Source organism: Apus apus, chromosome 17, assembly GCF_020740795.1.
Source record: "Apus apus isolate bApuApu2 chromosome 17, bApuApu2.pri.cur, whole genome shotgun sequence".
Lineage (NCBI taxonomy): Eukaryota > Metazoa > Chordata > Aves > Apodiformes > Apodidae > Apus > Apus apus.
Genome location: NC_067298.1, coordinates 6,782,825 through 6,809,311, shown reverse-complemented (window position 1 = coordinate 6,809,311; position 26,487 = coordinate 6,782,825). Strand labels below are relative to the sequence as shown.

At 37.7% G+C, this 26,487-nt stretch overlaps 1 protein-coding gene across 7 annotated transcripts in view; it reads left to right on the top strand.

The window, feature by feature from the left end:
* Positions 1–25,797, top strand: part of SPAG9 (sperm associated antigen 9) — a 61,451-nt gene extending 35,654 nt beyond the window's left edge. For 4 of the 7 annotated variants that reach the window (XM_051634625.1, XM_051634626.1, XM_051634629.1 and 1 more), the window contains 22 exons: positions 2,892–2,949; positions 3,521–3,673; positions 3,761–3,812; positions 4,102–4,232; positions 5,449–5,505; positions 6,349–6,522; positions 7,209–7,338; positions 7,605–7,697; positions 7,988–8,155; positions 8,933–9,104; positions 10,167–10,394; positions 11,215–11,410; positions 11,521–11,643; positions 12,120–12,200; positions 12,708–12,775; positions 13,979–14,127; positions 15,241–15,412; positions 16,382–16,495; positions 18,219–18,257; positions 19,124–19,300; positions 20,299–20,436; positions 22,126–25,797. In XM_051634625.1, coding sequence (XP_051490585.1) covers positions 2,892–2,949; positions 3,521–3,673; positions 3,761–3,812; positions 4,102–4,232; positions 5,449–5,505; positions 6,349–6,522; positions 7,209–7,338; positions 7,605–7,697; positions 7,988–8,155; positions 8,933–9,104; positions 10,167–10,394; positions 11,215–11,410; positions 11,521–11,643; positions 12,120–12,200; positions 12,708–12,775; positions 13,979–14,127; positions 15,241–15,412; positions 16,382–16,495; positions 18,219–18,257; positions 19,124–19,300; positions 20,299–20,436; positions 22,126–22,241 — 2,789 coding nt within the window. In that variant the 3' untranslated portion in view covers positions 22,242–25,797. The remainder of the gene's footprint in view (positions 1–2,891; positions 2,950–3,520; positions 3,674–3,760; positions 3,813–4,101; positions 4,233–5,448; positions 5,506–6,348; positions 6,523–7,208; positions 7,339–7,604; positions 7,698–7,987; positions 8,156–8,932; positions 9,105–10,166; positions 10,395–11,214; positions 11,411–11,520; positions 11,644–12,119; positions 12,201–12,707; positions 12,776–13,978; positions 14,128–15,240; positions 15,413–16,381; positions 16,496–18,218; positions 18,258–19,123; positions 19,301–20,298; positions 20,437–22,125) is intronic. The other 3 variants (XM_051634628.1, XM_051634627.1, XM_051634631.1) reach the window with 1 other exon arrangement.
* The last annotated feature ends 690 nt before the right edge of the window (positions 25,798–26,487 follow it).

Genomic DNA, 26,487 nt, shown 5'->3' with positions numbered 1-26,487 from the left:
ACCCTTCTTAGGCTATTCTGTATTTCAGTTTTCCCTGTGTATTCTCTGGGACAAGGATTTTTATCTCAAACAAAGATTTCTATCTTGAACTAGTTTGAGGTAGTTTAATTCAGATTATGCCTAATCTATAATGGTCTGGCTTTATCCCCTCTCTGTGGAATTTAACTTGCAAGAGAATTGCAGCAAAGTGAAATTGCAGCAAAATTTGAATATCAAACCATTAATTGACAGGAGAGGGGAACTCGCATTTCTTTTCCCTCTAAGCAGCTTGCTGCTCCTTTGTGCTAACTGAACAAAATGTTAAGTTTTGGGAATATGAGTCGATGAGGAGTGAAAAGATCATTAAAAGAAGGATCTTTTTATAAACAACATAAGATGTTTTTGGCCATATCAGTGTTCAGGCCTCATTTTGAAATAATGAAAGCAGGTACTATGGAATGTATAAAATGCAGATGCAACTCTTGTGTGTTTTAGGAATGGGTTGTATACAGAAAATCAGCAGTTTGCTTCTGTTGTTTGACCATGCAGAACTGCAGATTGTTAGTAGTAGTATTTAGAACTGTTCTTTGTGCACTCTGGATTTCTGATTGTCCAGTGTTCCACTAGGAACTTATTTTACATCAAGTAGGTGACAGTTCTGCATAGTGTTACTGACTAGGAGTAACGGGCTGATCTCCAGTCTTTATTGTGACACTCTGCTGCTTTCAATCCTGAGCAGTGAGGACCACTACATCCTTGCTGGAACAGGCTGTATCCAAAACTCTTGCATTGTGTTATCACAGGGACAACTAATGACATGTTCTGCATCCAAAAGTACAGATACTGGAGGAGTATTAACACATAACAACTTCCATTCCTTCACGATGTAATAAAGTGTTTAAAGAAATTAAAGTACTGTCAGGACTTCCTGATGATAGATGCTCTGTTTTCCATGGGCAAAAATAATACACTTTTTAGTATAACGTGTCAAAAAATTGTCACTGACTTCATTACCATTTTCTGTAAAACTGCTGCTAGAAACACCCATGTGTGCAAAATGAACACATTGCTATAACTGTGTTTGTTATGCAGAATGTGTTGGTCTAGAAGTTTCACTATATAATCATCATATCACTTTGAGCACAACCATGGTCCAGATTACTCTGTGTTACTTAAAAGCCACATCTGCATCCAGGATAGTAGGTGTATTTCAAGCATTTGGATCTGTTCTATGTGAACATTAGACTTTAGTTTGGAGTTCTGTAAAAGTAGTTAATTGGGATTCTCTAATCTGTTTTCTCTTGGGCTGCATACCCAGGGGAATATTCTGGTGTGTATGCTTCTTTTTAAAAAAAATTCTTTGAAATATGTTGCTTCTACAGTTAGGTGTTCTTGGCTGCTGCTCTCATAAAATACATTCTCTGCATTTTTTCCCTGCTTGGTAACATGATTTTTTTTTAATTTTTTTTTGCCTTTGCTCTCTTGGCTTTCTAGTTTTTGTTCTTGCATGATGAAGGATCCTGAAACCTGTTAGAAGTGATCCTACACACTTATCTGTGCATACTGAAAACAGATAATAAGCAATAGTCACTTGAATAAAACCTCTTGATGACTAATGTAGGGGATTTCTTTAGCTACTGGTAAAGCAACAACAGCTGGTCTAAATTCCTTCACTATAAAATGTTCTTTACTTTTAATCCAAAACCCAGTGAAAAATTCCAAAAGAGGGAATTTTGACTTGCATGTGTATTTTTAGATACCTGTTTTTATTATCCAAATACCTTTTAAGTCTTTTGTTACTAAAGTTGCTTAGAAGATTGTGTTCATAGAGTATTTTTAAAGGCCCTCCCCATTAAGATATCTTGTTCATTAGCCATCTTAATATTGAATTAGCATGATTTCTCCCATTATCAGTATGGTAATTATTTTACTGTGCAAGGGGTAAAATAATTATGCCTGAAAGTTTATTTTTAAAACCTTGCAAATTTTAATATTTTAGGCATGAAAACAATAGGGTGAGAAATTACTTCCCAGATAATTAAGTAATATTGCAGTAGTTACATGAAGAGCTAACTTCACTTTTTTCCCTTGTAGCATATTAGTTTTAAACTTCGACTGCATGGCTTAGCATTTCTTCCAAGTACTGTGCTTCTAAATTATTTCACAGAACATTAGATGGGCTTTTGTTAAATTACTTACTTTATAAGAGGTCTAGCCAGTAGGAATAGTTGTGGCCAATTTAACTTTTTTAACATCTTTTGCATAAATCCTGCTTCTAATCGCACCACTTTCCACTTCAGATTTTTTGTGATGGCTTTGTTTTAATTCACTCTTACTTCATCAGTCTAAATATTTTATTATTCTTCACTCATACTACACCTTACATGAAATATTTCTTGTTCTTGTTTTTGCTCTACATGGAATGCATGGGCTTTAAAGACCATAATTTCTTTGGTAAGGTATCATTTGCTCTGGGGAAATCTTCAGGGCTTTTGCAATCTGAGCTTTATATTTCAGCATGTCTTGTGTCTGTAACTGGTAACTTGTGTTCCTAACATGGTATAAAAAGCAGTTGAGTGTTTTAAACTAACCTTTTTGTGGACTAATACTTCCCCAGTAAGTCCATGCTTGCTTTTTGACTTGGTGGCACTGTGAGCTCTTCAAAATATGTAAAATAGGTGGAGGACTAGCCTGTGGTTGGCTAGGGCTGCCTTTAGGCTTTAATTGCAGACAGATTGGGCAGAAGGTGGAGGGGAGTAGGAGGTAGGTCCTGAAACTTGAGGTAGCTCACAGGTTTTCTGACAAGTTTGTTATACTTAAAATTCAGCTGGTTTTAGACAATGGCAAAACATAAGTTTGGTAAAACCATCTATTTTATCTGCTAATCTCATGTGTTTGTTTTCTTTGGAAAGGAATGGGTCGTGAGGTTGAAAACCTTATTTTGGAAAACACTCAGCTGTTGGAGACAAAGTAAGTGAGAATGTGTATCTAAAAAGTACTGCTCTGTTACCATGTTTATATCTTTACACATAGAAAGTTGAATTAATGCAAATGTGCTTTCAGTTCTAATAGTAGTGATGGTGTAAGTATTTTGAATTTGTATGTATATTTGGTTAAATACGTAGTAGCTTAATTGGTATTCTTCTAGAAATTAGGCACCTTAGAAGCAAAAGCTGCTTTTATTCCTTGTAAGGCTACAAAAAATGCAGTGCTGTGTCCTCATGAGATCAGCTCCCTGCCTTTTTTTGTTAGAAGCACAGTTGTAACTGCAGGAGCTAGTGCACTGGAGCACTGTCAGGGAACTTAACCTGTAGACAAACTTAGGATTTGCCAGTGCTTTTTTCTAATGCAGGAGTGTGAATGTGTTTTGAGTGTGTGAGGTTTGGAGGGAGAGAGAGGGTTTGATCTGTTTCAGAAAGGTTTATCTCTTTTACAGACGTTCTATGTAAGACTTGTAGATCTTCAAGAATAAAATCAGGCTGTAGCTAAGCTATAAGACCATAGTCATCCTCGTAATGGTGTATTTTTAATGTTTATCTAGAAATGCACTGAATGTAGTGAAGAATGATTTGATAGCAAAGGTGGATGAATTGACCTGTGAAAAGGATGTACTACAAGGTGAATTAGAGGCTGTAAAACAAGCAAAACAAAAGCTTGAAGAGAAGAACAAGGAACTGGAAGAAGAGCTGAGAAAGTAAGTTTAATTCCATGGTTGTGAAAAAGAAAGGAAAAAAAATCCCACTGTGGTATCTTACACAACTATTTTTTATTTTGTATTTAGAGCTCGTGCAGAAGCAGAGGAAGCAAGACAGAAAGCTAAAGAGGATGATGATGTAGGTGTATCTGTGTGTGTATTTTTGTTTGTACAATCCACAATGGGACATTAGAAGCTCCCATGTGTTAAAGTGAGTGCTACTAAACTTTACTGCTTAGTAAGTAGTGCTTATGCTGCATACAAACGATGGGAGGAGAGGAAGAGAAAATTAAGTTAGTTTTACAAAGCCCCGGATGAATTGAAATCTGGAATTGTTCCCTACACTGACCCTTATCAGAAGGCAGAGGCTTGACTCTGCAAGGCTCTACTGTGCATCTTTGTCCTATGTTTGCTGTTTGTGTGCTCAGAGTGATGTCCCCACTGCTCAGCGGAAGCGCTTTACTCGTGTTGAAATGGCCCGGGTCCTGATGGAGAGAAACCAGTATAAAGAGAGGCTGATGGAGCTTCAGGAAGCTGTCCGATGGACAGAGATGATAAGGTAAAAGACTCTTAAAAATCTTTGATAAAGCTCCACGGATTTTACAAGATTTTGACTTCTAGCTGCAGGGAGATCTGGTCAGTAGTTTGAGGCATTAATTGCCCTTCTGCTTGTGTCCCTGCATGCCCGTGAATAAGTTTGTTTTAAAGTTCTGTGCATACAATTTTCTCATCAAAATGCATCCTTGGTGAGACCTCAGTGAAGATGTTACTTTGTATGATGTGAAATAAGCATCCCTTGAAGAAATCTGTGTATTTTGGAACACTTACAAAACTTGGTAATTGTAAATAGCATTAATTTGGTGGGCAGGAAAAGCTACTGTGTGTATGCATGCACATGCCTTAAAGCAGTGGGCCCACTTGTCAGCTGAGATGTTGCAACAGGAAGAACATCCAGTCGGCAGATTGAGAATAATCCGTAGGCAAGGACTTGGGTCGTTCAGGAGAAAACATTATTTAACAAACCATGCACAGTTTTACAATTGAAGCAGTGAAAATGGTGATCTGGTCTAATTTGCATCCTGAACATTGAGTTGTCTGGAAGATTTGATTTTTAAAAATAAGTCTTCTGCCTCAAGCCCTCCAGCCGTGTCACTGTCCAGCGGTCCTGATGTCACTTGGTGCCACCTGCCGGTCAGGTCTAGCAGTGGCACTTCATTGTCTCCATTATCCTTAATAGTTCTGAGCCATTTTGACTTTGTGAGAGGAAAAATACAGATTGCCAAGCAGACTGGCTTGCTTTTCTGTAGCGATTTCTCCTGTAGAAATCCGGCCCTGTATCTGTTAATACATCTATAGCTTCAATAATGAGCACTTCATCATTTATTTACTAATGTGGTGAAGAAATAAAGTAAAAGGCAGTACTTAAGATATTAAAAAAAGCAGGAAGCAGAATAATTTGAAATAGTTTGCGGATTTTTTCTACTTGTTTCTCTTACAAAGTGTTGGGCAGATTTTGTCTCTTCTGTCTGAAAAGCACTCACCAGTTGTTTGTGATGCAAATAAAGATTCACGGTGTTTATAATGTTCAGTTTATCTAGTGAGAACTTTAATATTGTGCTCAGATCAGAAGAGAAGTAGCAATGGGAAGAAATGGGCTTTGATATTTTTGATGTGGTATCCTGTTTTTTTAAATAAAAGTTACACACTGTTCCCTTCCTTTCCTTTTCTTTTTTAATTAATGCTTACTCAGTAAACTTGGAATTTATTTCTTGCAGAGCATCAAGAGAAAATCCAGCCATGCAGGAAAAGAAGAGATCAAGCATTTGGCAGTTGTAAGTATTGAAACACAACTCGCTGGCAAAAATAAATAAAAGACCCTAACCAATTAGCTGGTACATTCTTGTGTGTTAGCTAATTATTCTTTGGCAGATGAAGGTGTCTTAACTGTTCTCCTCTTGTTACCAGCATGTCAGCTCGGTAAGGCTGTTCTTGAAGACAAAATGTATCGTAAGCTGCATCACAGGGTGAATGGCTGTGCACTTTGTGACCTTAAATGCCAAAGTGCTCTAACTTTTTTTTCTAGCTGAATGTGCACCAAGACTCTTCTTCTGAACGTTTTTCTGGATTCTTTATGATAAAACTAGAAACATTAATAGCTCGTGTGGATTGTGTTTATTTTGTCTTCCTTTTACTCTACAAAGTGTGGCTTCCTGGTTGTTCAATTTTCCTTCCTAACTTCAAGACTTTTTCAATCCATAACTGTTATTCACAGCAAGATTTTTCTCAAATAATCCTTCTGATGTTGTGATTTGCTGAGAACTGTTTTAGTTTATATAATGGTGGGATTTTTAAACTGGTCTGTGCATCATAAAACTGCCTCCCAGGTTTGATGTTTGCATCCTAATTTTGTTGGTTCCCTGTAGATGTTCATTCAAGATGAAGATCCCATTACATTTGATAAACAAATGGGATAATAATTCTTTTAAGAATTTTTCTTAATGGCATGAGTTTGTGCTTTAAGAGCTGCTGAGTGTGAGTAGCTGCTGTTGTGTTGGGCTCAGTTGCTTAGTTTAACTGTCTCAAACAGGCTAGCACATACAGTGTTTGTATAGCCTGCATAGTCAAATTTGCATGTATTTTACAAATCTTAACTCTCATCTTTGTTTTTCTTCTAGTTTTAGCAGGCTCTTCAGTTCATCTAGCAGTACAGCTAAGAAACCAGAACCTCCTGTAAATGTTAAATATAATGCTCCAACCTCACATATTACTCCATCAGTGAAGAAAAGAAGCAGCACCTTATCTCAATTGCCTAGTGACAAATCTAAAGCCTTTGAATTCCTCAGTGACGAGTAAGACTTTTTGGTTTTATAGTACTGGATATGTTCTATCAAGTGTTTATTCTTAATCCTCTGAGGTCCATAGCATTGCTGCTGAGTGAAGTACAATGTTTTCCTGAAGTGAATGTTGATACATAAAAATCAACAGAGTGTGGAATGAGATGCACAGCAGTGGAGGAATATTCCGGGTTGCATTTCTGGGCAGTGGTATTGTGCTTGGCAAATATCACTGCTTCTCTTTGAGTGCATTTAGGCACAGGAGGCAGCACTTGTATACACAAGTGTTTTAGCTAAGCAATAACTGTCCAGATACTGTCACTTTAAGTTCAATGGAAAAATAGAACAGCATGAGTCAGACTAACAATTACCTATAATTATTTTTTTTCTCCTGTGCTTCTTTTTTGGCAATATAACCTTTTAGTTCACAATTTTAAAGGGTCTAGTAGAGGTACATAACCCAAGTTCATTTTGTTTAAGGATACTGACAATAGACTTCCTGCTTTGGCCTCTGTTTCACAGGTCCCTTAGAAACAGCCCCCACAAAACCTGTTGTTCTTTAGTTGCTGTGTGAAAATTAACAATCTCTTTGGTAATCCAACACTTCCCCTGATGTCTGTTGAATTTAATAGCAACTCCCATTACACAGAGAATTCTAAAGAGCATAAATAACAGATTCTTTAATAACTATTTGTCCCTAGAACTGAAGCCAGTTTAGCCTCACGCAGAGAGCAGAAAAGAGAGCAGTATCGCCAAGTGAAAGCACATGTTCAGAAGGAGGATGGTAGAGTGCAAGCATTTGGCTGGAGTCTACCTCAGAAGTACAAGCAGGTATTATGTTTATGTTTTCTAATGCAGTGGTAGCAACTTCTTATTTTGTGAAATTTGAACAGAATATAATTTCACAGCTTGGGTTTTGAGTGATTCCTGTGGGGTTTTTTGTTGGACTTTTGAAGTTAGAAGGATCATTCTAAGGAAAGCCACAAAGCAAAACTATTAGTTGTTTAACAAGGTCTGATCAACTGAGTCCAAAAACTGTAAAGCTCTTTTAAAGGGGAAAGCTTTTCTGGTGGTTTATTTTTTTTTTCCTTGCCTAGGTGGCAAATGGTGGGCAGGGTGAAAATAAGATGAAGAACTTGCCTGTACCTGTTTACCTGAGACCTTTAGATGAGAAGGATACCTCTATGAAGGTAGGATATTGGTGGTGATGATACAGAGACCTGGACAACCTGTATTGGACAACCTTGAATATATTTAATAAAGAAAATAATTGAGTCTAAACTAAAAAATGTGTATTTTTAAAGCACAGGTGAATCAGAATTTAAGCTTCAGTGGAAATGTACATAATTTAATATTAATGAATTCCTTAAATAGCTGCAGATTTATAATAATTCTAGTATTTAGCATATTTAACAATGAGAGTATCTTTTTTGTTTTGTTTTATTTAACACTTAAGTGAAGTATTCCTTTTTCTTTCAAGCTGTGGTGTGCTGTAGGGGTAAACCTCTCAGGAGGGAAAACACGAGATGGTGGGTCCGTGGTTGGTGCTAGTGTATTCTACAATGATGTGACTGGTGTGGACACAGATGGCCACAAGCAGCAAACAGGATCTCAAAGTAGCTTAGATAAACTAGACCAAGAGCTCAAGGTAAGATCCCTGTAAGACATGTTGAATAGTTTATATCATTAAAGATCTTTACTGTGTTTCTTTATTAGTAATAGGTTTTGTAATCGGGCTTATTGGTAACAAATAGGTTTTTCTTCAATAGTCATCAACCCAAGATATTTGGGTTGTTAAATCCAATTCCAAAAATGCTCTGATTCTTCCCTGTGTGCCAGCTTGTTGTCAGATCTGAGGAGCAAATCAGTTTTACATCAGAATGATGCACTGCTTATACCAGTGCTGCCCACTTTAAAAATTTTAGTGACAGAAATCTTTGTGTTCTGACTGCATTTAAAAGTAGTTTTGTTAAGTGTCTGTGCCATGGTTTAGAGATGTATTAGTCTTCATGTTTTCATGAAGAAACAATTAATGGCATTCATATTAAGAGCATAAAAACAAAAGCTTAATTTTTAAGTGCTTTGGGACATAACATTAATTAGTGGCAATACTCAGAATGGTTGCTGGCATATAAATAATATTCTTACGTGGTTTTATACTTGTCTAACTGTATAATTGTGCAATATAATTATTTTCTATGGTTTTCTACACAAACAAGACATATAAGAGGTTTTTATGTTCCAAATATATACAGAACAAGCAAATACACATAACTTTACAATGGCATTAAAGATATTTAACTTTTCACCTATATTTATCTATATTTCTGTAGCTGATAACGTAAGAACATATGAGATCAGATGTGATTTTTCTATTCTAGTCCCCCTACCTGTTGTTCACTTCTGTTCTGCCTTTATTCTCCAGGACCAGCAGAAGGAGCTGAAGCATCAGGAAGAGTTATCCAGTCTAGTTTGGATCTGTACTAGTACACATTCTGCTACAAAAGTTATCATTATTGATGCTAATCAACCAGGAAATATTCTGGACAGCTTCATTGTTTGCAATTCTCATGTGCTTTGTATTGCTAGTGTACCAGGTAAAGATTTGGGATGTTTTTGCTGATGCTTTATCTTATTCAGATTTTCTTAGTGTGATAAAATGTCACTGTAACACAGCAAGAAAAAGTGCTTAGTTGGAGAGAAAGCTGTTGGATTTCTGCTCTACTGTTGCACTCTTGAGCTGCTCTTGACCTAAATTAACTCAAAGGTAGAGAGATGTCAGTAGCAGGAACAACTGTTTTGTCTGATGTATTATAAATTGTGCATCAGTGCAAAAGTTTTATGGAACTGTGAACATCACAAAAGAAAAACAGGTTGGCTTTTTAGACCTCTTCAACCTCTTGAAGATAAGTAGTAAGTCTTGGAGCTTCCTATGGAGGGAATCAGTGTTACAGTGAGTGTTTGTGGAGAGTGCACTGAGGGAAGTTTAATAGGAGGATGTTGTGATTCTGGAGGAGAACTGATTGTGCTTTTAGATGTCTTGTTTCTTGGCTTACACTTACAGAAGTCTGTAGCACTAGTTCTAGTGAAGTCCTTTTGTTTAATAAACTTGGAAGAAGAATCTTTCTAGTGAAATCCAAGATTTTGCTCCACTGTAAACATCTTTAACTTGTAAAATCAAACCAGCATAAAATATAGTAAAAAATGCTAAATTTAGGAAACCAATATTAATATTTTATATCCTTAAAGTATTTGAGAGGGTTGTATGAGATAAAACAGTTTTTCTGTAGAACAAAGGATGTATTGCAGTTAAACTATTCATAAATAGGTAGATAGGTATCCCTGCATGTATGTACTGTTATGAAAACTAATTTTAATTGGAAATTTATTTGAAATAGAAATAAACTAGTTGGAAAACTCTGCAGATTGAAATATGGTGTATGACATACAGATGTGTAGGTATTGCTTTTGCATTCTGCACTTTGTGATAACATCTTTAAAGTCTGCTGATGCTGTTAAAATAAGCTTGTTAGTTGGGTGACTGCATGTTGAATCTCAGTTGCTGGAGAATTAACTTGGTTTGAAATTTAGTTTGTTATTAGATAAAGAGCGATTCACCTTTATCTCCACAAGAAACACATGAGTTTAATCTCTTTCAGGAGCAAGGGAAACAGACTATCCTGCAGGAGAAGAAGGGTCTCAAGAAGCAGATCCCAGTCAAGTGGACAAGTCTTCTCTGTGTGGAAGTATGACCAGCAACAGCTCTGCAGAAACCGACAGCCTGCTCGGAGGAATCACAGTGGTGGGCTGCACTGCAGAGGGTGTTACAGGAGCACCTGTAGCTCCTGATGCAAATGGTGGCTCACCAATGGCAGATAAACAGTCAGGTATGAAAATCTTCCCAGCATGCCAGGGCTGAGCAAACACCGTTAGGTGTAACTGGGAACTGAATGGTGCAATATTAAATGCAATAGCTTGTCTGGAAGTGATGATAGCATAAAATGAGTGCTCTGTGGGAAATGGCCTATAAATCTGATGTAGAGTATAATTGTAGCTGAGAGCTTTGTGGAAGTGATAATAAGTGGATATAGACAATTGCTTCTTTCAAATACTTTTGAGAGAACTCTATCTTGTGCCATGGTTTAATGAGAGCTTTTAAGTTATTCACTATTTGAAATGCAGATCTTGCTGACAGATAAGTAGACATGCCTTATGCCTTTATGTCTTAAATCTTGTAAAGCCTTAAAGGAGATGTAAGTGAAGCTGTCTGCTTTGCAGCCATTCTTAATATTTTCTATCACAAAAATTTTCTTCAGAGCTGTATGGTGAAATGATTGTTAATGGGTATGTGGTTGTTAGATTTGAATACTGTTTATTGTCTTATGGCATATAATGCTGTTGTCAAAGCTGTATTTTTTAATGGATTTAATTTCACTGATATTTTTGTTAAAGGCTTAAAGGGCAATCTGTGCCATCAGTCACTGTGGTGGTACTTAAAGTGCATTTGACATTTGTTGATACCCAAGCTTTAGTAGGTTGCACTGTGTTTCTGATCCACCTAGTTTTTTTTAAATAGATGAAGATCCGGATTGTGACTGTCTGGTTATTACAGCTATTCACTGAAGTTTTAAGTATCAAGTTCTGGCCCTTTTAAACAACTGAAAATTTTCTTGCAGTTGTTACATTTTCAGGTCTTTTGTTCTGTAGATTCTGCAACTGAAAGTAATTCAGTAGATGAGAACATTCCAACAGCAGAGGAGGCAACAGAAGCAACAGAAGTCAATGCAGGGACAGGAGAAGACACAGCTGATATTGCACAAACTGGAGTCTACACAGAGCACGTCTTTACAGATCCCCTGGGAGTGCAGAATACAACAGAGGCATCTCCAGTGTACCAGCCCAGGTACATACCTCATACCTCCTGCAATATATTTTTATAGGAAAGCATAGGTTATAAGCTAAGTAATCCATGCACTTTATTCCATGTGTTTTACCTGTTTTATTATTTTTTAGCACTGAGTCAGAGTTATATAAAGACGTTGCAGTTTTGCCGAATGAGCAAGATCTAGTGAGAGAAGAAGCCCAGAAAATGAGTAGCCTTTTGCCAACCATGTGGCTTGGAGCACAGAATGGATGGTAAGAGAATGCCAATCTGGTTAAAATATTTGAAAACAATATTTTAAACTTGGTTCTTTAGCAAGAAAAACTTAAGGGAGCCTAAACTTTTTATGCTTTGCTACATTTAGGCATTCCAAAAGTCAAAGAAAGGATTGTAGGTGATTAGCAAGCTCATTTTGGCAGGTAATGTTTTTATCTGTGAAAGTTGTTTGAGCTTTGTTTTTTTTTTTTAGTGAAAGAAGTTGTTATGGTCTGATAATTCCATAACTTCCAATACTTTGTTATTCTAGAAGAATACATTACCCTTTTAACTGCAAATTTAGACATTAGAAAAACCTTTCTGCTGCTCCTTTAGTTGGTTCTTTCAGTCTATATGTAGTTTTCAGTGAACAACGAAAACCCATTTTCCCCATGTGGATTTCAACTATAGGGTTTTTTTCCTGTCTGCTGGACCTTTCCTAGTGCTTTTAATCCATCCTGATTTGTCTTTGCAGCCTGTATGTTCATTCGTCAGTGGCCCAGTGGAGGAAATGTGTTCATGCCATTAAACTTAAAGATTCTATTCTCAGTATTGTGTAAGTCCTGAAAGAATGTCATGTAAATTATAATTAACTTCTGTTAAAATTACTTGCAAAGTAGTTTTCTATTTCCTCCTCAGATATTGGGAATGTCAGTTGCCATAAATGCATGCATGAGGGGCAGTGGAAATTGTTTGGAAAGTAAGGAAAATAAAAGGAATCTTTTGATAGTATGTCAGTAGTATCTATGGAAAATATTACAGCTCAAATGATGAGCTGTAGCTGTGTATTTGGTGTTCTTGGTAGCTGGATACTCAAAACAGCTTAGGCTGTTATCCTTGATATTTTCCTCAGGCATTGGAGATACATTTTAAGCTTTCTGAACTGAATTTTGACTTGTTACTGTCCCTTCCCTTGAGCTGTATTGTAGAAATCAAAACGTGAGGGTTAATGCAAACATAAAAAAATAAGCTGAAATATAACTGTTTATAACTTATTCTAAATTTGCATTTTGAGAAATGCAGTCTAATGGTATATACTCTCATTCCTCCTTTCTTTTCCCAGACATGTGAAAGGAATAGTATTAGTTGCACTAGCTGATGGAACACTAGCAATATTTCACCGAGGAGTTGGTAAGCATTCTATTAGATCTTGAAACCAGTGAAGTTGTAGCAGTATTTAGGAAATAATTGTGCCATTTATAGTGTTTTGAAAGTGTATGTTCCTTTTTGGAATATGGCCTGTTAGAGGGTGCCTTCAACAATCTTTCTAGTATTTCAGTTGCAGTTTCAAGTACCCTTTTTGCGCTGTCCTGGTGCATTCCTGCAGTTTTTTTCTTACTCAGAAGAGAACAGAATATGTCTGAGCTAAATAGTGAAAAGCTGGTGATAAAGTACACTTTGATCATAATCTCTTTTGCTTTTGCATTGTGCTCAGTAGTCATGTTTTCTGTTACTAGTGTTAATAATTGTCTGTCCTCCAATGAGAATTTTGCAAGGATCCCTTCAGAGTTTATGACTGAATCACTCCTGGACGAGCTACATTCTTCAGCCTCCAGACCTGGAAGGGAAGATCTTACTTTGAGTAACTGAAACTTGTCTGTTGGCTTGTTTCCACAGACTCTATTAGTTTCTTCTTTTGCTTGTGGAGTTTAAAATCCCTGTGCTCAGCATTTAGAAGAATTAAAGAAGTTGCACAGCACTAGTGCAAATATTGGGAAAGGCACATCTGGCATGAAGTTTTTTAGTGTTCTTTCTTGTTTGTTTGTTTTAAACTCAAACACTGACCATGCTTAAGGATCTCAAGTAAATGTCAGTGATGTTCTGTGGCTTAGCTCAGTCAACAAAAGAATTCAACTTGGTGCTGAATGACTAAATTTAGTATGCTTTTAGTGGATTTATGTGCCACTCTTAAGACCTTAACAATCCTGATGCACTGGCCAATGTTTCTATGTTCAGTCAAGCAGCATGTGCCTAGCACTGTGTGGGTAGTTGCTTATTGCAATGTATACTGATGCCTAGCCAAGTAAAGCATTTAGCACTAGGGAACTTGCTATTTTTAAAAATGTTTTGATGTGCTTTGAACATAGTCAAGGTACAACCTTATTAAATAAAAACAACGTAGCACTTGGGATGTTGGTAGTTAGTTGTGTTTTTTTCAGTGAAGATCCTAACCAAAATTTTGTATTGACTTACCCAGATGATTACAGTGCTTTTAAAAATTAGACTGTTAAGATATTTGCCTGTACTTTTAAAGTATTTTTTTAAATTCACATTTAAATGTGAAATGCTTTCTTTTGTGTGTTTGTGGGTTTTTTTTCCCTTCTGTTTTTAAAGATGGTCAGTGGGATTTGACAAATTATCACCTCCTAGACCTGGGCCGGCCGCATCATTCCATAAGATGCATGACAGTGGTACATGACAAAGTCTGGTGTGGCTACAGGAACAAAATCTATGTTGTTCAACCAAAGGCTATGAAAATAGAGGCAAGTTAAAATGGTGTTCAAAGCAATTAAATGTTATGTTGTAATGCCATCTCATGCTACTGCTCAAACTCCAGAGTTACTCCAGAGAATGGTTATTTGTTCATCAGCACAGAAACAAGCAGCCAAGCAAATTTGTCCTGAGAAATGCTATTACATTTTCTGAACATGTTATCATTATTTTGGAAGATTTTTAAGCCATTATGAGACCATTATCATTTATTGAAACCAGTTTTGGGGGAGCTTTGGTTCTCCACTTCTTGCTGACCAGGAACTGGAAAGTATCCTTGTGCAGAGCTTGTGAGGGTAGTTCCCAGCTGGTTCTCCACATGCATGTCTCCTTATGTTCTCCACCCCCCTGTAACCTTCTCTATAGAAGGTTAAGTCTTTGCATACTTTAGAGATTTGTGTTAATCTTGAATGTGCTCTCCCTCCAGTTATAGAATAGTTTGTTTACACAAGTTTTATAAACTGATGTTTCTGCAGTGTTGTATATGTGCATGACATCTCAAGAACAGGAAGTGGCCAAGGTTCCTGAAGGCCATTAGGCAGTGCTAGATTCTGCTAATTGGCCTGAGACATGGGCCAGAACTTTCAAGGGTGATTGCACTTCATTAATGGTCTCTTTTTGTGAAGACTATATATATGGAAAAATGGAAATGAGCAAAGTCGTACAACAGTGAAATTAATTGTTTTGCCAGTGTTTGTTTTGCACAGGTGAGTTTATATGCCTGGGCAAGGCTTGACAGAACCAGGAAGAAAACTTTTAGGGCATATGTGTCATGTGCTGTGACTGGAGGGCCTCACACTAAGAAGGTTCTGTGTTAAAAGGGGGACAGAAGCCAGAGTGGGCTGGGATATGGTATGTAAATGAAGATACAGTAGGAAACTGTGGCTTTGAGATCATCCTCTAGGGAAGGGAATCAGTGCTTTTACTTCACCAGCACCATAAGGTGATTGTAACTAAAATAAACTACATCTTCTTGTGATCTTGCAAATCCACGTCATAGATGATTTAAGAAAACGGGCAGTATTGACACTGTAAGAGTAACAGAGAAGTCTGTCTTACCTCTGTCCTGTGTTTCATCTTCTAATTTAAAACCCAATCTTTTGTAGAAGTCATTTGATGCACACCCAAGAAAAGAGAGCCAAGTGAGACAGCTGGCTTGGGTGGGTGATGGGGTATGGGTGTCTATACGTTTGGACTCCACCCTGCGTCTCTATCATGCGCACACGTATCAGCATCTGCAAGATGTGGACATTGAACCTTATGTAAGCAAAATGCTAGGTAAGTTGATAAGCAAAACTGTTGTGTTCTTAAACACCTTGCTGTCTGAAGCTTTCTTTTCCTGTTGTGGATGAGGCAGTTCTGACTGCAAACTAGGGAGAAGGGTGGGTGGAAGGCTAATTAAAATCCAGGAATCTGGAAGTAGAAGTTTGAGTCAGTCTGTAAAACTTGATGAGGATGATAGGTCTTCTGATACAGTCCCTTGAGCCTGCCTGATGTCTAAGGTGTCCCTAAAAACTCAGAACTAATGAGTAACATGGTGGTTGGGTTGGGCAGGCATCAAGAGAAACACTAAAATCTTTCTTGTTTTACCATACTGGTGCCTTTTTAAAAAAATCTAAGAGTGGGAAGGATCCGTTACAGGTCAGGAAAAATTGCCTGTTTTTCAAGAAAATACAAATGCCAAATAGCTAATTTTTACTGCTACTGAAGCTAATAAGACTTCTGATTTGTTTCATTAAAGTTTATATAGAGCAGTTTGACCACCTACATGTCATGACAAATACAGGTAATTGGGCTATGAGAAATCTTCACAAGTAACTACTGTGCCGTTGGATTCAGCTGGCCAGCTGCCTTCTGCTCCCCTCATAGTGCTATGGATCAGAAATTAATTTAATGGAAGAGAAACCATTATCTTACATCTGTAAACTCAGCATTTTGCTTTGTTGTTTGAAAAGCTGCCCTGCTGCTGTGAGCCCCCCCAAATTTTATTGTGCAGCTTTAGGGGGCTGTTATGCCTTTTGTGCTTTCTCACTGTTCACATTATATAGGTCCACAACTTAATTAAGAGTGTTACAGCCTTTTAGGTTAACTTTCCAAGTTAAATGTGCCCCTCTGCATTGTTTCTGTGTGAAGTGGGAGGGAATTACCTGTCCGCATGATTTGGGAGTTGGATTTAAGATTATCTTGTTATAGAACTAAAATTTTTCTTGCTCATAATTTTTGTTGAAAAGCATCTTTTGTTTTTAGGTACTGGTAAACTGGGATTCTCATTTGTGAGAATCACAGCTCTTATGGTGTCTTGTAATCGTTTATGGGTAGGAACAGGAAATGGTGTCATCATCTCCATTCCATTAACAGAAAGTAAGTAAAATGTAAATGAATAGCACTGTGCAATATACTGTAGACACAAAAAGAGAACATAAAACATCATTCAGGTGCTTGCTAATGGGTAGAAAGCTTTACTGCCAGGTCTGAATCTTCCACATTTTAAGATTGGGCCTATTTGATGCTCAGCACCTCATCTGTGTAAATGGCTGAAATTGCTCTGAGCTAAAAATCTCCAAAATCTCCTGTACTTCAATTTGAGCTGAGTTGCTTTGGCTTGAGTGAGAGACACTGAAATCTTAGAAGTGTTATGAGCAGCATTTATAGAAGTTTCTGCTTGTGAGAGATGGCTCTAATTTTCTCTAATGTTATTTTTTATTGCCATATGATCACCAAAATAGATCTTTGTTTAATTTGAGCAAGTTGGTATTGTTGGAAGTACAATTCAATCAGCTTTAGTTCTTGAGAAGTCATCACAAATCTGGTATAAAGGACTGGGACAACAGTAGTTCTGGCTGCTTTAAGGGATGTGTTCAAAGTTACAACATTTGCAAACACATTTTACAAATAGAGCACTAACTTCTAGGTGAAATTCCAGTAATGCAAATCCAGGTGTCTGCTTAATAACAGATCCCAAACTCTTGTCATAGCCTGGAATTATTTGGGAGTGGGAGGGGAAGCATTCAGACATGGGCAGTTTAAGTTTGGTAGAAAGGATCAGTTGAGGGCAAACCAAACATGTAAAGCTTGGGAAGAATCTGTGTGTAAACTGATTGCAGTTAAAACAACAACAAAAAAAACCCAACACTTGTGCCTAAGTCTAATGTTAAAACACTTGGACAGAAGTTTCAGAAAATAAAATACAGCACTTTGATAGCCCTGATTGTACTGTTACATAGCAAATAGCACAGTCTGACAGGTGAAATTTAATAGTAAAACCTCTTCATGTTGTACCTGCTTTGTTGAACAGCACATACATGTGGACTTTCTCATACTGTTCCATTACATTGTCCATCCATTCAGTAAATGCCTTTTTTTTTGCATTGCATGAGTGTCCTAGGAAGGACAAACTTCCTGTCATGAGTTTGAAATAGTTTGAGTCATGCTTTCAAAAACTAGAGCTCTTAATTTGCGTCAAGCTTAATTTAATGTTTCCGAAGGAATTTCCTTTAAAACAGTAGTGAACATGAAACCAATTCCTATTAAAGCTATTCACTTTAACTTCAGTTTTGTTAGTTGTTTGTGAATTGGGGACAGCTGTTTGTCGGTGGCCCAAGAGCAGGTTGGAGGACCCTTGTTACAAATAGTCATGGTTTTCAAAAACAGCCACATCCTTGCATAAGCAGGTATATATCTCAAATCCCTGGGTCTCAATAGCAAGACACCTTCCTGATCTGCAGATGATGTTTCCAAAGGGCACCTGAAAATATGAGTTGTTCTCTGTTGTTTTGGTAGCCTCCTGCCAATGAAAGAGAGAGAGGGGAAACGTTGCAACTCAATAATAAACTTTATAGCTATAAAGCACATGAAAGTGGCAGTGCTTTCCCTGTCCATTTTGTACTGGAACTTTTATAATAAGCTGCTATTCTTTGTGACTTTTTAAATAATCTCCTGTAATCATATATTTACTGTTTTTAGGAGCTAAAATTTTAAGCTCTACCTTATCAAAAACCAAAAGAGAAGAGTGGTGGGTTCTCATTAATCCTTCTCCTCTACTGTCATACCTATCCACTTCCCCTTTCCTCCTTTCTCACTTTAGCTGTAATCCTCCACCAGGGACGTTTACTGGGGCTGAGGGGTAAGTGCAGATCCTGAACAAAAATCTATTTTCAGGCTTCTAATAGCCACTTTGAGGCTGTTTCCCACTCCTTATAGATTTACCCTTTGTATGTTCCTACATGTTTTTCCACTTGCAGTTACTGCATCGCAGCAGTTTTATGTTTGCTAAACATGGCCACCAATCTGCTCAGCAGTTTAGTGTATCATCCTGTGTTGCAGCTGAACTTTCATACAGACTTTGTTTTTCTTCCAGCCAATGTGACACCATATCTTATAACTTTGTCATTAATCCACATCATTTACTGTCTTGTTACAAATCACTGTTTCTTTCACTACTTTTGACAGTCTTTGAAATGGAGATGGCTTGTATGTCTAGCATGAGCATTTCTCTGTTTTAATGGATTTAAAAACTTCTCAGTAAAAACTAGATGTAGAATTACAATAGGGTAGCTCCTTCATGCCCACAGGTGGCTATTTTTAGAGAATTTTTGCTGGCAAGGGGACACCCTGTGATTAGTTGGAATGAAACTGTCTTTTAATTACATGTTTAAGTACATTGAATTTGCTCATACTGAAACACATAGAGGTACTTATTTTCTATGAAAGATACAGTCCTTTCACAATTTTTTTCCAAAAGTAGGACATAAAAATCTGGTGTTTATGCTAGACTAATAGGAGTCCTGCTCCATTTTCTGATGTACTTAAAATAACGAAGCATGCGATCTTTTTTCTTTCCAGCTCTGTCTTGAATTGGCATTGCTGCCCTCCTGTTTCATTTTTATCTAAGTTGGCTTTAGCTTTTAGATGGTACCATAAGGTTTCTTAACAAATAACCATTTCTGTACTTGATATTTTCAAGTAGAAAACGCTTCTCTTCTTTTACAGCTAACAAAGCAGCAGCAGGCTCTGGAAACCGTCCGGGAAGTGTAATACGTGTATATGGTGATGAAAACAGTGACAAAGTGACTCCTGGAACATTCATACCCTACTGTTCAATGGCACATGCACAGCTCTGCTTCCATGGGCACCGTGATGCTGTCAAATTCTTTGTTGCAGTACCTGGTGAGGTTTTCTTCATCAGATGAAGTTTCTTTTCCACCTTCATTTGCTTCGTTAATCATAGTGTTCAGGCAAAGATAGCAAGTGTATGAAATCATCTACTCAGAAATAATTTCTTGTGTTTTATTTACAATACTTGTCTGATTCCTAAGTGCAGTATTGTTTAACGGGAGGAAAAGGGTTTGGTCACAAAGAACGAAGTTCTTTGCTTCCAACTTTTCTGTGTAAACATGAGGAAAACCTTTTTCACTGTGTGGGTGACAGATCACTGGAACAGGCTGCCCAGAGAGTTTGTGAAGTCTCCTTCTCTGGGGACACTCAAAACCCACCTGGAAGTGTTCCTATGTGACCTACTCTTGGGGATCCTGCTCGGTTGAGGCGGGGAACTAGATGGTCTTTCAGGGTCCCTTCCAGCCCCTGACATTCTGTGATCTGGGAAGAAAGTACTGTGATAAGACAGTACTTGCCTATTAAGAGGGCAGTCAACTGCTAATTGATGGAAGGTTTGACTTAAGGGCCTGACATCCTGCAAGAAGGTTGAGCTTCTAAGGGAGAAGCTCCCAAAGGAAAGACTCTTCAGATGAAAAAGCTAAGAGTTTTCTGGAAGCTGCAGTGCTGGCTGAAAACCCCTGTCTGTGTGCAACTTGTGTGCTGCAAGTGAATGACAGGAGTTTGTTTAATGGACTGACATGAGCTGAGTCATTTCAGTTGTGTGTCTGAAAGTCTTTCAATGTTTCAGTGCCATTCCCTAAATCTGCACGCCTGTGTTGTGAAGCTTACCAAGAGGCAGTTGATTCTCTGATTTCCATGGATCTGACCTGAACAGATACTTTATCTCTTCAGAGAGATTAAATTAGAGCAAAGCTTTCTGTCCCTTCCTGGATACTGGACTCCAAAACGAAGCTAAATCATTAGGCATTAAGTATGTCATCCAGTGACCAAACACAGGTAGTATTATTTTATGAGATGTGACATAAAAATGTATTCTGTTTTTAATCCAGGTCAGGTTGTCTGCCCGCAGAGTAGTGGTGGAACAGAGCTAACAGCTGATAAACCAGCCCAAGAGTCCTTCAACCAGTCTCCCTTAAAATCCATGTTGGTGATAAGTGGTGGAGAAGGATATATTGACTTCAGAATGGGTAAGAAAACCAAGCTTAAAATCAGTTGTCACTTCTAAATACTGAAATACTGCTTTGGAGCCATGTACCACCTTGCTGTTCATGCTTTGTCTTACTTTGACAGATTAGTCTTTTATTTCAAACTGCTGGAAAACATGTCATTAGTTACTTACATATGCAGGCTAACTATAAAAAAGTCATGTGTTATGTGAGGAACACTCAAACCAAAATTTACTCGTTTTTGACTGAAAAGGGAAAAAGCAGCTCACTGTTATCTTTGCATGCCCTTCTTATTTTAATCACTGCTTTTCTTGGATACCACTGCTGCATGATCTAGGCCACAAAAGATGTCTTGTGTAAACTTTTTTCTTTAATTGAAGCTTCTGTGGTTCTATGCTTAGAATCTGCAGCTGGGGACCCTGACAAAAAGAGCATTAAAGGGGGTCATAACTCTTAGGCCTGGTTTTGACCTTTTGCCTAAATCTTTTTCTAGTGTTTTTCAAAAACAAACAACAACAAAAAACCAGCAAACCCACAAAAGCCACTACAATGAAAAACCTGAGAAGGCCGGCCCAAATTCTGTCATCCCATTAGTCAATGACAAACCAGTTCCTGCTGGTCATGCCAGTGGAGCTGTGCAGGAGGCAGGGCTTGAGGCAGTTCTGTGCCACACTGCAGTGAGTATTAAAAAATCTGCTTGTTCCAAGCAAGCTGGTATTGCCACATACTAAATGTGTGTTTTGCTGTTCCCATGGCGTGATGCAAAGCCATGAACTTCAGTGCCAGTCCTGTAGCTGCATGAGCTCAGCTCTGACCACATCAGGGCAGCAAACTGGCTTGAGAGCAAGTTCAGGTTTTGTGTGTTTAATTCCTCAGACCTTCTGCTTAGCAGTCTAACCAGAATCCAGCCAAACTGTGACTTGGAACCTTTCTGAAGTTGTAGGTCAGCTCCCATTTAATCTGCTTAACCTGCTGTTCTTCTGTCCCACAAGCCTGCCTCTGCAGTTCTGTTTATTACTGCCTACATGCAGTGCTGTCCAGTGGTTAGTCTGCCACCTTTGATCCATGTCAGCTTGTGTCACCAGGAGTTCAGACACAGTTGAAAAACTGCTTAGCTCTTTTGAAGAGCAGTAACAGACAATAGGCTTAAAGGCTTGTGCCACTGTGCAGAGTTGTGATAAGCTAGGATGGCTGGAACAGGGGGAAAGAAGGGGAAAGGTGCATTATATACATGGATTGTCTCACATTATATACATACATTGTCTCACTTGTTCTCAGTGACTGCTCTTCTTTCCAGAGCACTTCATCTGGTTTATGTGTTTATGGCAGCACAGCTTCTCATAGCTTAACCATTTCCATTCTGCCTGGGAGGGATTGCAAGTTTGCAGATTAGGTTGTTGCTTTTCTGCCATAAAGAACTACAAGTAATGAAATGTGTAAAATATGGAGACTGAAAGTACAGTTAATTTGGGTGGCTAGAACTGAAGAATATGAGCACCAGAATACTGGACCCTGAAATAATTATGCAAGAGTCTTTCAGTTTGTAATGCATATATTCACAATATTGCATATAGTTTTATACGAATGTATGGCAACTACTATAATTTGTAGTGTTTTTCTTGTAAAAATACTAGATTTCACTCATCTTGCTGCATTTGGTGTTAATACTGGTTTTTACTGCCTGCCTGAATCAAAGCTGTTGTTTTTCAGGTGATGAAGGTGGAGAATCTGAGCTCCTTGGAGAAGCTCTACAACTTGAACCTTCTGTAGCCAAAGCTGAGAGGAGTCACTTGATAGTGTGGCAAGTAATGTGTGGCAGTGAGTGAGCCTGTAGGATGCAGCTGGAGACCTTAAAGAAAAAAAAAAGGCAAAAAAAAAAAAGCTTCTGCATGTTATTTTATTTTGTGAAACCTGTTTCACTACATGATGTTGAAGCATTTCTTTGCTGTTTAACTTTATATTGCAGATCTGTCATACCTTGAACTATACAGGAATTAGCTTGTGCTGTTTTACATGGAACAGTATAAATGAAATCAGATCTTCAAACTGGTCTGCACACAATAGTAAGCAGCTGAGACATTAATTTTACTGTACCACAGCAATCTAATGTAGTTCACTTCTTTGGTAGTCTCACTTGAGTTCAGCTTTATTGCAGCTGAACTTCATGTCACTGTTTAGTGCATTGAGTAAAACAGCAAAGTTATTCCCGGGGTATTAAAAAATGGACAAATTATAAGATGGATTATTAAGACTCATCCAAAAATTCAGTGAGGGCTAAAACAAACTGTACATTTCAGCTTTTGTTTTCAAACCTGGTATATCTTGCTTACATAATGTAAATGGTTTAATTTCTGGGGGGGGAAAGAGTATTGTATAGGAATTAAGATGATGATATTTAAATAAAATCACATGTTTTCACTATTAAACCTTAAAGTTTGACAACTGCTGCCCTCAAAACCAGCAAATTTGAGCATAGTGTTTTCCCATTCCCCTGACATGGAACAACTCGGTTTCCAAAGGGTATTTTTAGGATGATTTGAATTTGAAAATAACTGTAAGATTATTGAACAGGGGATATGTTTTGTTCTTTTCGTGTCTTAACTCCTTCTGTCCTAAGCACTAGAATGATCTTCTCTGCCTAGCTGGTCAAACTCATGAGGCACTACTTGTGTGAAGGTTAGAGACCTCAATTAGAGCATGAGAAAAGACTGAGAGTGTACAGGAAAAACACATTCTGCCCAAGTGAGATTGTAAAGGAACTTTAGTGCCAGATAATTAGTTACAAAGTGTATTTTTTTGTAGTTGCATACCCCAATTTAGTAAAAAAAAGAGGAAAAAAAAGAAAAAGTTTAGCAACAATGTTAGCAGGTAACACTAAGATTGAGTAAATTACTGAAAGTCAGGAGACTCTAATATTAGGCTGACATTCTGTCTGCTCACCATCTATTTTTTTAACCATAAGTGTGAGTTGAAGACTGTCTCCCTTTTACATTGAATTTCCTACATGAGCATCAGACCTAAGTTCATTGCTTTCTGATTTCTGTACTTCAGAATATTTTTAAAACCCAGATGTGTTCTTTCATTTAGTCTCTGGAAAGTAAAAGTTTTGAAGGGGTTTTAATAAACATCCAGCATTTGCCCCCCAAAAGGCTGGGACTGTTCTGTTCAGATTAGCAGAGAAATTTAGTAACTTGGTTATGTGAGAGAACTGAACAGTTTCAGAGGAGTAAATATAGAAACACTTTTTTAAAACTGCCTAAACATTTTTATGCAATAGGAGCAGTTCTGGTCTATCAGGCAAACATGTGTTTATATATTTTCTTAATTTTTTTAAATGAACACATTTAGCTGAGGTCTATTGTGTAAATATATATTTAGGCAGCTTTTTCAAATGCATATCATAGCTGATAAACCAGAAAAACTCCATTCAGGTCTATTGGTTAGATTTCTATGTATAAATACTTTTTAAGCGACATATTTTGTACACAGCTGTTCCTCTCGTAAATATGTATTTAGGACATGAACTATGTAGTAAAGTTCCTTATTAAAGATGTCTAATATCTTGGTAGTATTTTTCTCTTCAGAATGCCAAAAGTGATGAGAGCATGTTGTTCATAATTTGCTTTCCAAATTCATCTCGAATGTCACACTTAAAAGTACTTTGGCTTAAATATCAAGTCTGGGAGCTTTTTAAAAATTACATAAATACAGTAAACAGACTAAACACTCTTAGATCTATTTAAAACTTACATAGACATGTTTGCTGAACCTGAAGCACATCTGAATTAACTTATCAGATTGGATGTCTAAGAAAAATGCTGTCTAAACTTTTACTGTTGTGCAGAATCTTCACTGTGAGTGGTGCAGTTTCTTTGCTTCTCCTGCCATTTCCTTAAATCTACTTGTTTTTCTCTTTGGAAAACACAACTCTCCAAATCTTTTACTCACTGTTCGATTGTCACATTCTCATGTTCTCAGAAAAAAAAAACACGCACAATTCTGTTCCTTGGTTCTTGTGTAGCATTTTACTTGTAATTAGTGAAGAACTGTTTTTCTCTGGGTGGCTTTACTGCTACCAAATAGAGCAGTTCAATCTGGCAAGTGTGTACCTGGTCTTTTGCCAAGTGTATCTGGTCCATCGTGCCATTTCTGTCACCTCAGTGGGCCAACTTTTGCAAATTTTTTAGAGAATGATAGTTTCTGTCCAAAAGTGGAAGAGTTTTCAAGAAAACAATAGGTTGACTATGTGCCACTGTGGGTGTAGATAAAAGGCATGTGCACTTCTCTGTATTTCTCGTTTTAAAACTTTATCCCCTGTCCCAAAGTACAGTAGATGAAATGGTCGCTATTGTCACCACAGTGCACTGGGATTTATAAACTCTACTGCAGGTTTCTCTGGATGGTGAATAAAGCAGGTAAAACCCCAGGCCCTGAGGTGACAATACACCCCTCCAAACCCGCCTCAAGGATGTGTTTATGCACACAGTCATGTGATTAAAGCATCATATAAATAGGAGCTAACCTCTTGATAGCTACAGCTTGTTAATAGTTTGGAAACATTTCGAGCACAAAATATGCAGCACATTACTTGCCTGGGTAAGGGTTTTTGCATGGTGAAGGTGAAACGCGTTGTGTAAGCTGCTGCATTGTCCATTTCTTGTCGAGGTCTTCCTGGATCAGATAGAGCTGGCAGAGCATAGACACTTTATCATAGGCTGCCTTAGCAACAAACAAATGTTAAATCTGTTTTATTATACTAACTGTTCTAAAGAACGTGTGTCTTTTAAAATGCTGTGTAACTGAATATTTATTTCCATGTGAGTATTATAAAAGTTACCAAAGGATTAAACCTGACTTAGCACTCTTGTAAGTGACCCTGTGGAGACAGGGTCTTGTGAAGGCCCTGCTCTGTAAAAGGAGACACAGTCAACTCCAGTAACGGTTCTTTAGGGAAATTCCATGTTTTTTCTAACAGGGTTATGCCATATTGTAACAACCTATGTTGCACCTCAAAGCATTTTTCTATACACTAAATGTCTCTCCCGCCCTCTAACAAGATTAAGTTTCCTTTATTAATTTTGTTGATGCACATTTCTCAATCTTTTAAACATATATTTTAAACATTTTATGGTCTGTAATTTTTGAAAGTTTTGTCTGTTGGACACTTTAAGCTGAATTTTACTTGCCTCTGTAATCCAAGATGGATACTACAGCATTAAACTTGCTGTCTGTTCAAACCTGAGGCTTCTTTTCTGTGAGCGGAAAAGCTCATATAGCAGTGTAGTTATTTCAGTATTTATTTCTATTATTGAATCCATGGGGTTCAGAATGTAACTTTGTACATGAAATATATATAAATATGTATATGAAACATGCATTGGATTGGTGTGTTCTTTGTAGTCTCTTGTGAAGTTCAAAGGTTTTTGATGCTACCAGGAGGTGTAATAATTGAGTATTTTACAGTAGCAGCCAAATACTGCCACCATAAATACAGGTAGTAATATATTTGAGTCAGCCCACAACTGGTGTCATCCTGCTATCTCATACTGGGCCTAAACAACCACTGAAGAAAAACTCTGTTCCCAGCCTGGCTCCCAAATGATGACATGGTGTCTTCACCTCTGACATGGCCCACAACCCTGCTGATCCATAGGATGAGAATCTGGAGGGGATCTGCTTAATTGCAGCTCAGATGAAATGGGCATTGGCACTGGAATGTATTTTTTTCAAGCTTTCTTAACACCTTACCCAAGATTCATCTAAGCTCATGTACATGTTGGCTACTTGACCACACAGCAAAGGAAGTGGTGTGTTTATAAGGCAGAAGAATGAGAACTTGGTGACAATTTATTTCTACTCCAGAAACAGGACACTCAGCTAGAACCAGGTGTTAATTTTTTCGTAGCTCATCTGCCACTTTCTAACCACATGAATCCCATTAATTTATCTTCATTAGAATGTAACAAGTGGCCATGCCACTGAAAATATTTGGTTAACCTTTGTTATAAAGGATGGGGGTGGTCTCCTCCTTGTAGGATGAAAACATTGTCCCCTGGTGTGTTGGGGGCACCA